The 13,825-nt window shown below is 52.4% G+C and overlaps 1 protein-coding gene across 5 annotated transcripts in view; it reads right to left on the minus strand.

Moving 5' to 3' along the window:
- PLXNA4 (plexin A4) overlaps positions 1-13,825 on the minus strand; it is a 427,922-nt gene that overhangs the window by 351,461 nt on the left and 62,636 nt on the right. For all 5 annotated transcript variants that reach the window (XM_077857378.1, XM_077857377.1, XM_077857379.1 and 2 more), the window contains exon 2: positions 9,900-11,168. In XM_077857378.1, the coding sequence (XP_077713504.1) occupies positions 9,900-11,084 (1,185 nt within the window). In that variant the 5' untranslated portion in view covers positions 11,085-11,168. The remainder of the gene's footprint in view (positions 1-9,899; positions 11,169-13,825) is intronic.

The raw sequence follows: 13,825 nt of genomic DNA on the forward strand, positions 1-13,825 counted from the left end.
AGGAGAGGTGAGTCGGGGCCTAGTTCTGAGTGCTCCATCCAGCACAGGGCACGGCCACGCTTTCACACCTTGGCTGTCTCAGAGAAGGCAAAAAACTCCAAGAGTCCCATTTTGCAGAGGAGGAAATAGAGGCCTACAGAGCAAAATGACCCCCCTGCCATGTGACCTATTAAGTTGATGGAGAAATGGCACCAGAACCCCAGATCCTGGTCTGGAAGGCAAACACTCATCTTACATAGGGGTTTTCTCCAGGTTCCTATAGGGTGGTGCCAAAGGAACCTATTCCAGGGCCAGGACCTGGGCAGGGAAGACTTCTCCGTCCTGCCACCCAGGACAAACGCTCTGCCTTCTTGGGGCCTCTGGAAGCAACTAACTCTCCACTACGAAGGAGGCTGTTGGCCAATCATCAGAACAGGGCTTCCTCCCTTCCTGGTCTTTGGTCCTAAAGGAAAGTGAGGGCTACAGTTTTGAAAAGAAATGTGAGTTAGGAGAAAAAGAGGAGGGATGCCCATGAGGGGCTTGTTGCTGTGGAAGAGAAAAGGTCTTGGATTCTTCAAGCTCAGCAGCCCTAAATTCTTCCCATTAATTAATTACATTTACACACACACACACACACACACACACACATCCCCAAAACTGATCAGAGCAGACTTCCCCTGGAAATAGGGAATCAGTGAATTATGCACGTGGGATTTTTTTAAAGGGGGATATTGATCAGATAAGCTGAAGTAGATCATGTCTAAATACAGACTCCAGTTGTAAAGCTCCACAGCACAAGAAGGCAATAATTACCCACCTATTGGGGGCCCCAGCTCAAATATGACCACTGACCCCCAAGGTGTTAATAAAGGCAACAGGGTCTGAGGTCCAGGGTGCAGCTACCCCTTGAGATGACTCTAAGCACCTTCTGAGGGTCGAGGGAGAAGTAAGCAGACAGAGTCCTCGGGGAGCTGGGAACATCTTGAGGAGGCTTTCAGAGGCTTAGGGTGACTCTTAGCAAAAAGCTTCCTACTCCATAAAATAGTCCAATGTGCCTGAGTGCTCATTTCTGTAACAAAGACAAAAATCCCCCAAAATGGGACTCTGCGGCCCACCAACCAACCACTTTACTATTCTACATAAAATTCCCTTTCTCTTTTCTGAGCTCTAATCGTCCCTGAACTCTCTTGAGAGCCAGGGAAGTCCCATAGCAGGTGAAGGCCGGCCCTCCTACCCTGGCTGTGAACACAGACGTCAAAAACAGAGTGAGGGAATGGGGCGTCATCCACTTCCTTACTATAGCACCACCACAGAATGATTCCTGTACCGTGTCTTTTTCCAGCGAGATTGTAGGGGAAATGGACATGGACAGAGACACAGAGGGGAAGCCAGCAAACCCACAGTCACAACAATCGAGTTAGACAAAACTGTTATGGAAGGGGCTTCATGAGAAGTATCTCGGGGTTGGAAGAACAAACAACCCAACAAATCACACCAAGGTTCCCAGGAGTCAAGTGCCCTGTTTCCAAGCATCTTGAAAGGGTGGATACTAAAATATAGGACAGAAGGTCACCATGGTTTAGGAGTTCTGTATGTGCATGTGGCCTCTGATGAAAACATTCACTGGACTAACGCACGTAACTAGCTGTGAATCAATGGAAATGATGTGCTAAAAGCAATGCTTATTTTTATACTCATTTTAATATTTCTATGTGTGTTTGAGACTGTGTCCAATCCCACCAGATCACTAAGCAGCCTTTCACTCATCATCATAATAAGTTATCCTTCCAAGATGAAACTAATGCCACTATTTTGAGCTGTTTTCCCAAGAGAGAGGCTTAGGCCAAGTGCACTCTCTGAGGCCTGTAACCAACAGTTAGGTGTAGCAATGCACCCCTCCTAGGAATAGCTGAGTAGAGCCAGCAAAGAGTAACCCCAAATCAGGATAGGATCTGGGGGGTTGAGCCCACAACCTTCTCCTCACTAGCTCAGCTGTTGAGAGCCCCAGTTCCTCCCTCTGACAAGCAGACAGGTCCAAGATACCATGACCAGAACTAGAGGCCAGTGGAGCAAGAGAACCAGGACCTCAACTCCACTGGCCCAGTTCTGCAGATGGCCACCACGCAGAGGCTCATCCAGTGGCCCAAACTGGGTGACCATAGGGAAATACCAGGGAAGGCTTCCCAGCATTGGGAATGGTGCCAAGCACAGCCCCGTTGGGTGCTGCTCTGTCCATTTGTGCCTTGGCTTCAAAGGTCGCCAGTGGCTACCTGTCAAGGGCAAAGAAGTTGCACACTGCTCATCATCCCACATTCTCACTCCCCTTCCAGAGGGCCTCAGCGCCACCAAAGCTGTAATTGGAGCAGGGCACGCCACAGTGATTAAGTCTGTGTGTTTTCTGGCAGGCCCTGGGAAGCAGTGGCCCCACTGGCCAGGCTGAATTATGGGGAGAGGTCACTCCCTTGTTAGTGGGAATAAATTTTATTAGCCTCACTCTTGTTGCCATGCATCTTCCCCTCTTGCTCCTCAGGCCTGTGTGTGAGTCTGGATAATGTTGCCTGCATACAGGATAAATCAGCCAAACAAATCCCATTATATTTTGGAACACTGACAGAGACACAGTAATGACACCGGGACTGGGAAAAGACGTGGGCTTGCTTCTCCCGCGGATCCCGTTTCATCTACGTGGACAGCACGTGGGGCCCAGTCCTCCAGGGGAGAAAAAATGTAAATGGAGAGGCCAACTGGGAAACTCCCGTAGTTGTCTTTTTCCCCCTCCTCTCCACTAACTCTGCTAAGGAAAAGAAGCAAACCTCCTGCACCGATGCGCAGTCATTCCCCTCTGCCTTGCAAAAACCGAGGGACACCTGAAGGTGACAGCAGGGGGGTCTGACTTGAAATGTAGCCTCTCCTTCAAATGTCTTCACTTTGCATCTGCAACACGGGCCAGAGGGATGGGCAGGCAAACGGGCACATTCCAGGCCTGGGCTAGAGAACGCAGCATCTGGGTGAGCCCAGATCTCTGAAACGCAGATACTGGTGAAGCCAAAATATAAGCCTGAAATCCTAGCAGTGTTATTAAGTCCCTTTCTGCCCCACCAGAGGTTCATTCCAACCACAGGAGAACCTTACAGGTGGGGCGGTGAGGATGTGGAAGCATCTTGCAAACACAAGGTGTTCCGTGCCTCTCGGTATTTATTAATGTCTTCGTAGTTCTCTTTCCTTAGGAGTCTCAACACACTTTATGAAAGGGATATTGTTTTTGCCACCTCCTTCCTGGAGATGAAATGTGTAATTCAGAGCAAAAGGGAAGCTGCTCACCAGCCCAGTGACATCTCATAGGATGGGACTGGCTGAGACCCAGGGGCCCGAAATCTCCAGCCAGAATCCTGGCCAAGACACCACCCTGTGAGGGTGACAGGACTGGAAGGAAAGGCCCGGAATGCAGAGCTGGACCGTAAAGTCTGGCTGGTCTGTATGCTCACGAATGAGAGACCCAGCTGCTGATTTGGGTTGGGCTGCCGCATGCCGTATGGGCCATGTGTGTGTGCACACACGTGCACACACGTGAGAGGGATCTCTCTGCATTAGCTGTTCCACGTAGTGGGTGGGTGGAGGAGAATGCATCACAGAAAGAGGAGGAAGAGGGATTTAGGAGGTAAGTGGAACACAGCAGAGTGAGCAGCAGAGGCAGGGCTGAGGGGCCTCCGAGGTCTCTTGGCAGCTGTCCGTGTTCAAATTCTGCACACGGGACTCCTGGGTCTCCATCACTCCCCCTGCTGACTCAGCAGGCTCCAAGGTGGCATCTGGGGGGATACATCCAGCACACCACCCAAGGCCCAGCCACCATCCTGTAGCCCAAAGCACCATCTGTGGGTACTTAGCTGGGACTTTCCCTGCAAAACCTGCTGGCCAAAAAGGGGGAGATGGGTGGCCTTCTCACCAGCATACCCAGAACAGAAGCCAAACCTGGAGGAGAGAAACACTTGCTTCTGTAAAGACTGGGGTTGCAATATGACAGCCCCCCCCGCCCCCCCAGGGCCAAACTTGAGGTCTGGAGTACTGGGTCAATGGGCTGTGAGAGCTGGGTGCCTGGGCCCGTGAGAAAGGAGACAGGTGACTTGAGCTGTCACTGGGACTTGAGTGTGTGTGTGCTCTGAGCATGTTTGGTGGGCCTGGTGTGTGTGTGTGTGTGTGTGTGAGAGAGAGACAGAGACAGAGACAGAGACAGAGAGACAGAGACATGTAGTGGAGCTGAGGAAGGAGGCATGGGGCCTGCAAGAGGAGGAGTTCCTGGTCTGAGCGGCAAGAGAAAAACCTTGCCTAGCGCCATGAACAACAGGATACACCCCATCTAGCCAGAGCTGCACTTCCTGCTGGCCAGGAGTAAGAAAACACTCTGAACAGACGAGCAGAAGCCAGCCCCCGGAGCCCGGGGTGGCCGCCTGACCATTCCGGATGCTCACTCTTATGGAGTTTCAGGATCCCAGGCGCCAGACAAACCTGAGTAACCCATCCAGGCCAGGATGGGAGGCCAGCCCAAGACTGGGGTGTGTGTGGGGGGCTGTGTGTGTGTGTGGGGGGGTGATCCTGTCTCCTCCCAGGGCTTCAGTGCCTGTAAAACCAAGGCATACAAGAGTCAAAGCAAGGGCACCTGTGAGGAGGGTTCTCCTGTCGGACGTGAAGAGAAGCTTGGTGGGGTTAAAAATCAAAAGCTCAGTCCCTGTACCTCTGTGAACCTTGTGGAATGATAGAGCAGGGCTGGCGGGTAAGCCCCATGTCGGATATATGGTTTAGCAATGGTCCTCAGCCAGAGACTTCCAGAAATGTGAGAGGCTTTTCTAGTTCTTGCAGTGACGGGGGTCCCAGGATTGTCAATGCCCTGCAATGCCCCAACAACCCCCACACCATAGACTGTCCCACACCGGATGCCACTAACACACCAATGAGCACACTGGGGAAACACTGAGCTGAGAATTAGGATGCAGAGTAGGTTCTAGTCTACCAATCCTATGACCTTGAGGGACATACTTGACTTTTCTGTTCCTCCAGTTCCTCAAGTGGAGATGATGTTGCCTTTGCTTTACCCTGCAGCACCATTTTGAGAAGAAAAGTAGGTGATGAGCCCCTCTGTAAACTGTTAGGCACAATGCGAAGCCCTGCAATGGGATTGCCAGGCAGCTCGGAGGTCACCGCTCTCCACTCCCACTACGGACACCTGACCAGTGTCAGGCAATGATTCTGGATAAAAGTTTCTCCCCCAAGCACCTATGTTTTGTATTGCAAGGTCACTCGAAGTTCAAGGATTGAGGGGAAGATTAAGAATTTGATTTTTGCCCCATCTAGCTTTATCAGCACTAAAGCTGACACTCCCTGACTCCCATGTCCACTTCTCAATTGGATCCAAACTCACACAGATTTAGTGGCGTGAGAGATGACCTTTCCCATGACCACAGCCGTTGTTCCCGTCACACAGGTCAAAATCACCTGCTGGGGTGCATCTCTCTCCTGGACTCTTGAGCCCCCGGACACTGATGTCATTTCATGATTTTGGCATCCACTAGGAAGGCGTACATTGCCAGGGCCTGATAATTGTTTCATTTATTCATTAATTCATTTGGAGGTGGGAGGGATAGTGTTCCATGAGTTACCTCAGGAGGCTGAGGAGGCATGGAGAGCTATGCCTGGGGACCCTGGGGGCCAGGCCACTTGGTCCATGTAGAGCACAAGAGCCTTGGCCCACAATAGCACGCTCTCCAGCCTGGCTGCCCCCCTCCAGGTCAGGAGTATCAGGGCTCCCAGGAAAAGTCTGGAGCTGTCACCTTGGCCTGCTCAGGACCATGGCACATGACAGAAGCCATAGGCAATGGGCTCCTCGTGCCAATCATCTTGTGCTCTGCATACAGACGGTTTGGGGAGCTGGGTAACGGCTTTCAAAAGAAACCAGAGACAGAGACCATCTGAGGGCTGAACAGGAGAAACAGAGCTTACATGTTAGCATTAACCCTCCTAGATGTGGGTAAGCAAAGGGCCTCAGATTGGTCCCTAGTCCCTTGACTCCCAAAATAGAATGGGATCCCTGGCTGATGCCTCTAGGACCCTCTTTCTGCCCATGCCCTCCTGAGACCTATAGAACATTTTTCAGACTCTAGGCCATTTGTTCTTGGATACCTCTTTCTATTAGGGCTGATTAGAAAAAGAATGGCCTAGAAGGCAAAGTTGGAAGTCACTTCCATCTCCCACAAGCACCAGAAAATACCAGGGCTGCTTTCCTAGCCTCTACGCACCTGCCCGACACCCACTCAGAGATTTGTGTGTGCGACGCATTTACATTCCCAGGAGGAGGCCACTCCGGCCCGCCATCCTCTGTTTCTGGTGGGCTCCACCAGCCTTCCCTGATTCACCTGGCAATAAAGCTACAGGGAGCTCTCTGGGAGCCTGCAGGCCGAGTTCCACACCTCTCCCTTGGTCTGGCCACCAGGCTACAGCTCACCATGTGCCTCCATGAATGCTCCGTGGCACGGCAGCCCAGGTCACACAGATGTTCCCTTCCCACCCCGCCTCATCTTCCGTGAGCATATGCAAAGTGGCAGCTGGGATTTAGGGAGGGGGAGAGGGGCCTCACAGCGCACACTGCTCCCTGGTCTGAGTTCCAGAGGCCCGAGTTCAGGGGAAGGAATGTGGACCCCAACAAATGGGAGAGGCCAGAAGACCCTGAAGGATACCACAGGCTGAGCATTCTAGCCTTGGGGAATGAAGACAACAGGAACACAATAAAAGCAAATCACTGGTCAAGAAGTACAAACTTGCAGCTATAACATAACTAAGTCCTGGGGATGTAATGTACGGCATGGTGACTGTATCGTATACTTGAAGGTTGCTAAGAGAAAGATCTTAAAAGTTCTCATCACAAGAAAAAAAAATTGTAACTTGGTGTGGTTAACCAGACTTGCTGCGGTGATCACTTTGCAATACATACAAATATCGAATCATTACATTCATTGTACACCTGAAACCGAGACCATGCCCTGCATCAGTTATATCTCAATTTAAAAAAAATGAACCACTACTCACACCTTTTCAAACTCCCTGCATCGTAATTATGATAAAGCCCAGAGGGAACACCTAGCCTGCAAAACACGAATGTTAAAAGTCAACCTCCTGTGCCCAGGCTTCCCTCCTTCCGTGGTCTTACACAGGGCATGCTCCAGGACACGGGCCATCCATCTGAGATTCTGTCCCACGTCACAGGCCTCCGGGGAATCTTGGACTCAGAGGCAAGAGAGAACTCTAGATTCCCCTTGCCGATCCTTGCCTCGAGGCAGGAAGGGAGAACGGAAGGGAACCCAGCAGCCACGTGAATGGGTGGAGGAGAAGCTGGGTTTGCAAGCGGTGCGCCCAGCAGGGCTCCTCCCTGGGGAGCCCCAGGACTCCGGCCCGGCTGATGGCATGGGGAGCATGTGTGGTCTGAGCTGGGGCCAAGTGAACTGTAGCCGAGCGCCGGAGCACCGGAGCACCGGAGCAAAGTAATCCAAGCGCCGGCCGAATCAAAGGAAACCGATACTTGACATTACAAGCTGGCATGGCCTTTTACACTGGCTGGGGAGACAGCCCAGCCCGGTGTGGAGTTTCTGGCCTCCTCCTTTCTGCTCTCAGCCCTGAACTTGCCTCTAACTTGAAAGGGCTAATTAAAGCCCACAGAAAAATCAAAAGCTTGTTATCTGCCTCCATGACTCCCAGCCCTGGCATTAGCCTGCCTTGCAAAGCTGTCGTCCCTCTGTTCTCTCCAAGGCCACCATGTGGTCTTAGGACCCGCAGCTCTGCAGACTTCCCTCATGAACTTTGCTTTTTGTATTGTGGCAGGGGGCAAGGGCGGGACAAACACCTGCCCATAGGCAGCCAGGCTGATCCCGGTGGCTGATTCTACTCCCAAAAGCCTCACCCGAAAAGACAGAATTTGAGCAAGTTTTCTACAGAAAAGCATCTAACAGGAAAAAATAGCCAACCCCTCTGATCTCAAAAGAACTAGCTGTTTCACAAGCACACTGTGTAAACTTGCATTTCTGAACATAGGGTGTGTGCGTACATGTGCAAGCTGGTAGGGGCATTGACTGCATGTGTGCACACGTGCACGTGTAGGTATGGGGTGTGTATGTGTGTGCATGAGTGTGTGCAAGTGGGATTTCCTTCTTCAAAAGGCCAGGGAAATTTCCCTCAAGTGCTGCGTCTGACTTTGTTTTCCAAAATATGTGACCTTGGGCAATTCATTCAACTTGAAGGTTGAGACCAGAGGGTCTCCAAGGGCCTTCCCCATGCCAGCTTCCTACCATCATCCCCCCCCAGGGAGCTATGCTTGGATGTGTAGTATACATACACCCAACACAGCCCCTGACCCGTGCTTCATAGCTTGCATTTGGGAGAAATCCATGGCCCCCCAGTTCATAAACCTCTCCCCTCAACTCTACTGAGTGGATCAGTCATTGCCCCAAACCAAAGGCTCCCAAAGATACGTCACCCGCTAGGGTTCGGCAGGTACGGTGGAGTCCCCTCCACCCTCTCCAGCCAATGGTGCCTCTCCCATTTCCTCTGTGACACTAGGGGACTCTTGGCTTCTCAGTACCTCCAAGAAACGGCCTCTTTTAGTTTCAGCCCAGGCACCTGGAAAACTCACCACTGAGAACAGCCTGAGCCTAAAGGTTAGAATACCAAAGATAAACCCTCCCTTCCTCTCCATCTCTCCAGCGCCCGCAGGAATGGCCTCCTCACAGGCTGCCTGGGTGCAGCGCCCCCTGAAATGTGCTTGGCAAGTGGCCATACTTCATGAAGGGAAACTTGGACTTTTAAAGCCAATCAAAATACAGTTTCGTACTATGGAATTCCACCAAAGTTGGACTGGCCATCAAGAATCACATACTTCTACTTGTATGTGAATTTTCCTTTCTTCTCTCTACGTTAAGATTACAGGATGGATTTTTCTCAAACCAGGGTCATGATCTTTTAAGTGAATGATAAGAAGGGGAAGCACATGGACACAGGACATAGAAAATGCTCAGAACGGAGCCTTCTAAGCTACTGGAATCATTTTAAAAATGAATAGAAGTCCAGCCACAGCAAGCCAGGTTACAAGTGAGTTCAGCTGGGAGAGGCAGGAGGCTATGTCCCCTGTTGCACCTGTGACCTCCCAGCAAGGCCCTGGAAGGCCTCCTAAACCAACCCTTCATTCTCACCTTTTTCGGTTTCCTCCAGCGCTTCGGTCACCCACTACTGTTCCAAGGTTGCTGGGCATATCTCTTCCATGGAACAGTACACACAGAAGATGCTTACTATATGCAGGCTTCTGAGCAAGCTCTGCTTTCGCCTCTATGCTCACTGGACTCCCACCCTACTTCTGCTCTCATTTTGCCCTTTCCTAAAGATACTCAAGAAATTAAAAACACAATGTCCCTGAAGTTCTAGATCTATCCCAAATGTAGACTGACTAGCTCATTCTAGTAATGGTTTTATTTTAGCTCCCAGGAAAGTGATTTGCAGGCATGGTCAGTACGAAGGATGGGGACATGTCTTGTGCAGAGCACACGGTAATCTAGCCTTAACAATGCCCGGTACATGTGACACCTATAAAACATAATTCCCACTCATTCCTAGCATGCCCTCCTATAACCATGAGCCAGTATGGAACTGAGAAAAGTGCTCAGTTAAGAAATCTGCCTTTCAGCAATACCTCCAGCTCTGATAAGCTCAGTGTCATAGCCATAGCACATTGGAGCTTGTGCTGATCTGAGTCCGGTGAGACCCAGGGACGGAGGTACTTGTCTCACGTGCAAAATGGGATGGGTGACTCACATCCCATGGAAGCCACAGGCCAGAGTCCCCCTGCCACACCCCGCCACCCCAGCCCACAGGCCCTCACCCTGACTCACCGCACTGCTGCAGGGAATGTCCTTCACCTTGAGCCAGGCTAGGTCCAGCGTACCCTCCCCCCGATAGCAGGACTGCAGCCGCTCCTTAATGCGATCATTGATCTGCTTCAAGATGAAGATGCACAGGGCCGACTCATCCAGGGATTTCATTTTCCGCTTCTGGCCCTTGGAGAAGACAGTGAAGAGGAGGTCATCCTCTGGACGGACTCCAAGGGTCTGGGCGAGCACAGCCCCGGCTTTGGACAGGTAGGCGGCCTGCAACAGGCGGTACTCCACCCCACTGCGCTCACAGCCAATGGGCACCTCCACATAGGAGTTGAAGGCAGTGTCCTCCTTGCAAAGCCTCACGAGTTTGGATGTATAGACCTGCTCCTTTGTGGTCGAGCCTGGTGGAGACACCATCTCAGGCTGAAGGGTCAAAAAGTAGACAAAATTGCCACTGCTGAAGCCATAGACATAGTAGATATCAAAGTCGGGGATGACGGTGAAGGTGTCCGAAGGGATTTTAATCATTGAGGCCACAAACTCATCATGAAAGACATAAGCGAACATGCCATCTGCCTCGGAGTTCTTGGTCAGCCTCCGGCTGGAGATGGTAGGGAAGTACTCCGGTTTGCCATCCACGGCTGTGGCAATGAAGAGCTTGTCGTCCAGGTTGCTGTAGGAGACGATCACTCCAAAGACAGAGCCGCTCTCGTTGACTCCCGACAGGTAGTGCTCCTTCTTGTGAAAAGGCTCCCCCAGCTTGAAGAGGTCCTCCAGCCTGAGCAGCTTGCAGATGCCTTGATACAGGCTCCCACAGGCAATGAGCCTGTTCTCCTTATAGTCTATCAGGAGCATCTTGTTGACATTGTTGGTGGTGGTCAGGGGCTCGTTGCACGTCTGGACGATTCGGGGAGGGTAACACTTGGGGTTGTCCTCGTCCGGCCCCGTCTGGTGGGTCACCAAGACCTTCAGGTCACTGGAAAGCTTGTAGATCCGGTTGACGGCCCCCAAGTAAATGTGCCCTGTCCTCTCGTCCACCACCAGGTGGTTGAAACCCTCAGCTGGCTCCCCACGGAATGTGACAAAGGACCGCTTCTGTGACAGCGGGGCTGGCTGCCGGGGGAGCAGAGTGGAGGAGCCCATCCCTACCATCAGGAGATGGGAGAGAAAGCAAGTCCAGTTCCAAGGCATGGCTTTCATTTCAGAAACAGGTCCTCCTTGCAGCGTGGTAGCACTTGGCACAGGAGTCCCCTCGGAGGGCCAGGACTCAGGAGGAAAGGCTCCCTGTGGGGGAAAGCAAAGATGTGATATTGGACAACAAGGATAATGGCTTAGTTTCACCTCACAGCTTAGGCCACTGGACCCCGAAAGCCCTCTGCACATGCCAGGACACAGAACTACACTGGAGAAGCCAAAGACCAAGGGACTCTGCCCCCATGTGTGTGGGGGGACAGGCAGGGCTGGGTGGCAGCAGTGCCAGGAGGGCGACCTCAACAATAACAATAATGGTAATGATAACAATAGCAATGAGGAGGAGGGGGAGGAGGAGGAACAGACATGGCCACCCAATGCCTGGCTTTGTAACAGTCACCGTCCAGCACCTTCCATAGACTGTCTCATTCCAACTCACAAACCCTTCAGTGTTGGCTCTCTTCCACCTGCCCCTCTAGACCCACTCTCTGCCCTTCTCTGTGCCCAGGAGGCTGAGCTGTATGGACTGCATATCTGTGGGTTGCTGACCCTGGGGCCTGGTTATGTGCAGCCAGTTGGGAACATGAGCGGAAGGCTGGCAGGAAGGGGACGGGACAAGAGGATGGAGGTGGGCTGCATGCTCTGGCTCCCACCCTCACCCACAGGTCCCAGTGGACTTGTCTCCAGGTTCTGTGAACCACCTCCTGCCTACCCCCAGTTGGTCCTAGAGGAGGTAACAGGGCCTCACTGTTCCTACTCCCAAATACTGCTCTGCCTCTGTCGGAGCCACACCTTTGTGAAGGGTTCCTATATCACCCTTTGCACAAATAACCGGATTTTTGTGTGCTGTCTCCTGCTGGGACCCTGACTCGTAGTCCTCTGAATTGGGGTAGCTGTCCCCACTGCAGAGCTTAGGGAAGGTTTACAGCCTGCATAGCTACAAGTGGTAGAAGTAGATTCAAACCCAAGAGTGCAAGTCTACAGTGGGTTCTCCTTAACTGCATCCATCTCGGTCTACCCCAGCCGGGCACAGGGGAGGCTGTATACCAGTTACTGTCTATGCACAGCACAGAGTGCAAACAACCCTTCCTCGGGGGCTGTCGGTGACACCCCAGCCCTCTGGGTTGACACCTACGCTTCTCCTTTGAGCCTCCCCACTGCCAAATGGTGTATGAGGCCAAAATGTAAAAACCACATCCTGGATCTCTTGCACCACAGCAGCAACCAGTCCTCGAGGTATGCTGCCCGGCTCTGAGCCCTGATGTCATTTTAATGAGGCAGATCCTGGCTGCCTCCCCTATTGGGGCCTCCTCTGAGAGGTTTTCATTAAAGGGAGAGAACAAATAGTTTGAGAAGTGGTCCAGTAAATAAATAAATAAATAAATAAATAAATAAATAAATAAATCCCCATGGAACAAAATAGCTCTCGGTCCTAACAGTCTCCTTCATTTCTACTCTAGAGGACGGTGTCATATTCCTTCCTATTTGAGAGAAATCGGGGCAGGAATGGCCCACATCCAATTTGGGGGCATCTCAGCTTTGTGAAACTTGTCGTGTTCACCCCCCAAATCCTCAATAACAGGGTGGTGGGAAGAGGTAGAGCAAGAGAGCCCCCACGGGGAGAGTTGCAAGTTTCCATGAAGACAGAAGAAAAGAAGAAAGCCAAGACTTGATGTTGTCAGCTGAAACCCTGACAGAAACCCCAGGCCTGCTCAAATGCACATAAGAGGAGCCCTGGCTGTGTAGCCACGGCCCAGGACAGTCCTGCCAACCCAGGGCCTTCATTCACTCCCCCAGGTGACCGATACTGGCACAGGGCGTACACGGCATGTGCAGAATGCTGCGGGGTCCCAGCACAGCCAGGCTGATTGGGCCCTCAAAGAACCTGAGGTCAGGTCGGGTAGGTGCCACCAGAACCTAACTTATGCAGACAGCAAAATGCTGCGTGACAGATCATAGAATGCTCAGCAGGTCCCTTGAGGAACACTGACTCCTAGCTCGGGGTGAGGGAGAAAGCGGTGGGTGGCATTAGGGCCTGGCCGAGAACCAAGGGAGGACCCGCAGAGCTGGAAGGTCTCCTCGGGGAGGCGTCAGCGTAGCAGAAGCCTATCAAATGGCAGGTACGCCAGGGAGAGTCTGGAGATAGGAGACAGGGCTCAAGGGAAGCCCTGGGCCTTGTCAGGACATCGCTGCCAGGTGGAGACTATACACCTGTGGTAATGAGGAGAGGCGCTTGAAGGAACAGAGCACAGGCCCCCCGGGGGGGGGGGGGGCACGCTTCCATCGATGTAGCCTCCGCAGGAGGACTTGGGTTTGGGGCTGAGGGCTGTGGGCTGGGGACCCGCCATGCTCACTGGTGAGTCCAAGTGCCAGGCCCATGCTCGACATATAGCCGAGACTCAAGGCCTGTTATCTGATTAGTAGAGGGCTGGGAAGCGAGGAGGCACGTCATTTGCCACAGCCGGTCCCTAGGCCTGCGCGCCCACCCCTCGCCTGCTCAGCTCGGCTGTCTGCTGGGGTCAGAGTGCTCTCACCTGCTTCTCCAGTGAGGTGACGGTAACTCTGTCCAGGGCAAGGGGCTGATAAGTGGCAGAGCTTAGGTTGAAACCCAGGTTTGTATCAAACCGCAAAACCTAGAGTCCTTCTAGAAACACGCAGTTCTGAGTCCAGAATATAGAGCACGTGGAAGCCTCTTTTAATCCACATAAGGCCTCAAGCAGAAAAGCCCCAGGGCATCTCCCGGTAACACC

The sequence above is a fragment of the Canis aureus genome, chromosome 18 (genome assembly GCF_053574225.1).
Source record: "Canis aureus isolate CA01 chromosome 18, VMU_Caureus_v.1.0, whole genome shotgun sequence".
In the NCBI taxonomy this organism is placed as follows: Eukaryota; Metazoa; Chordata; class Mammalia; order Carnivora; family Canidae; genus Canis; species Canis aureus.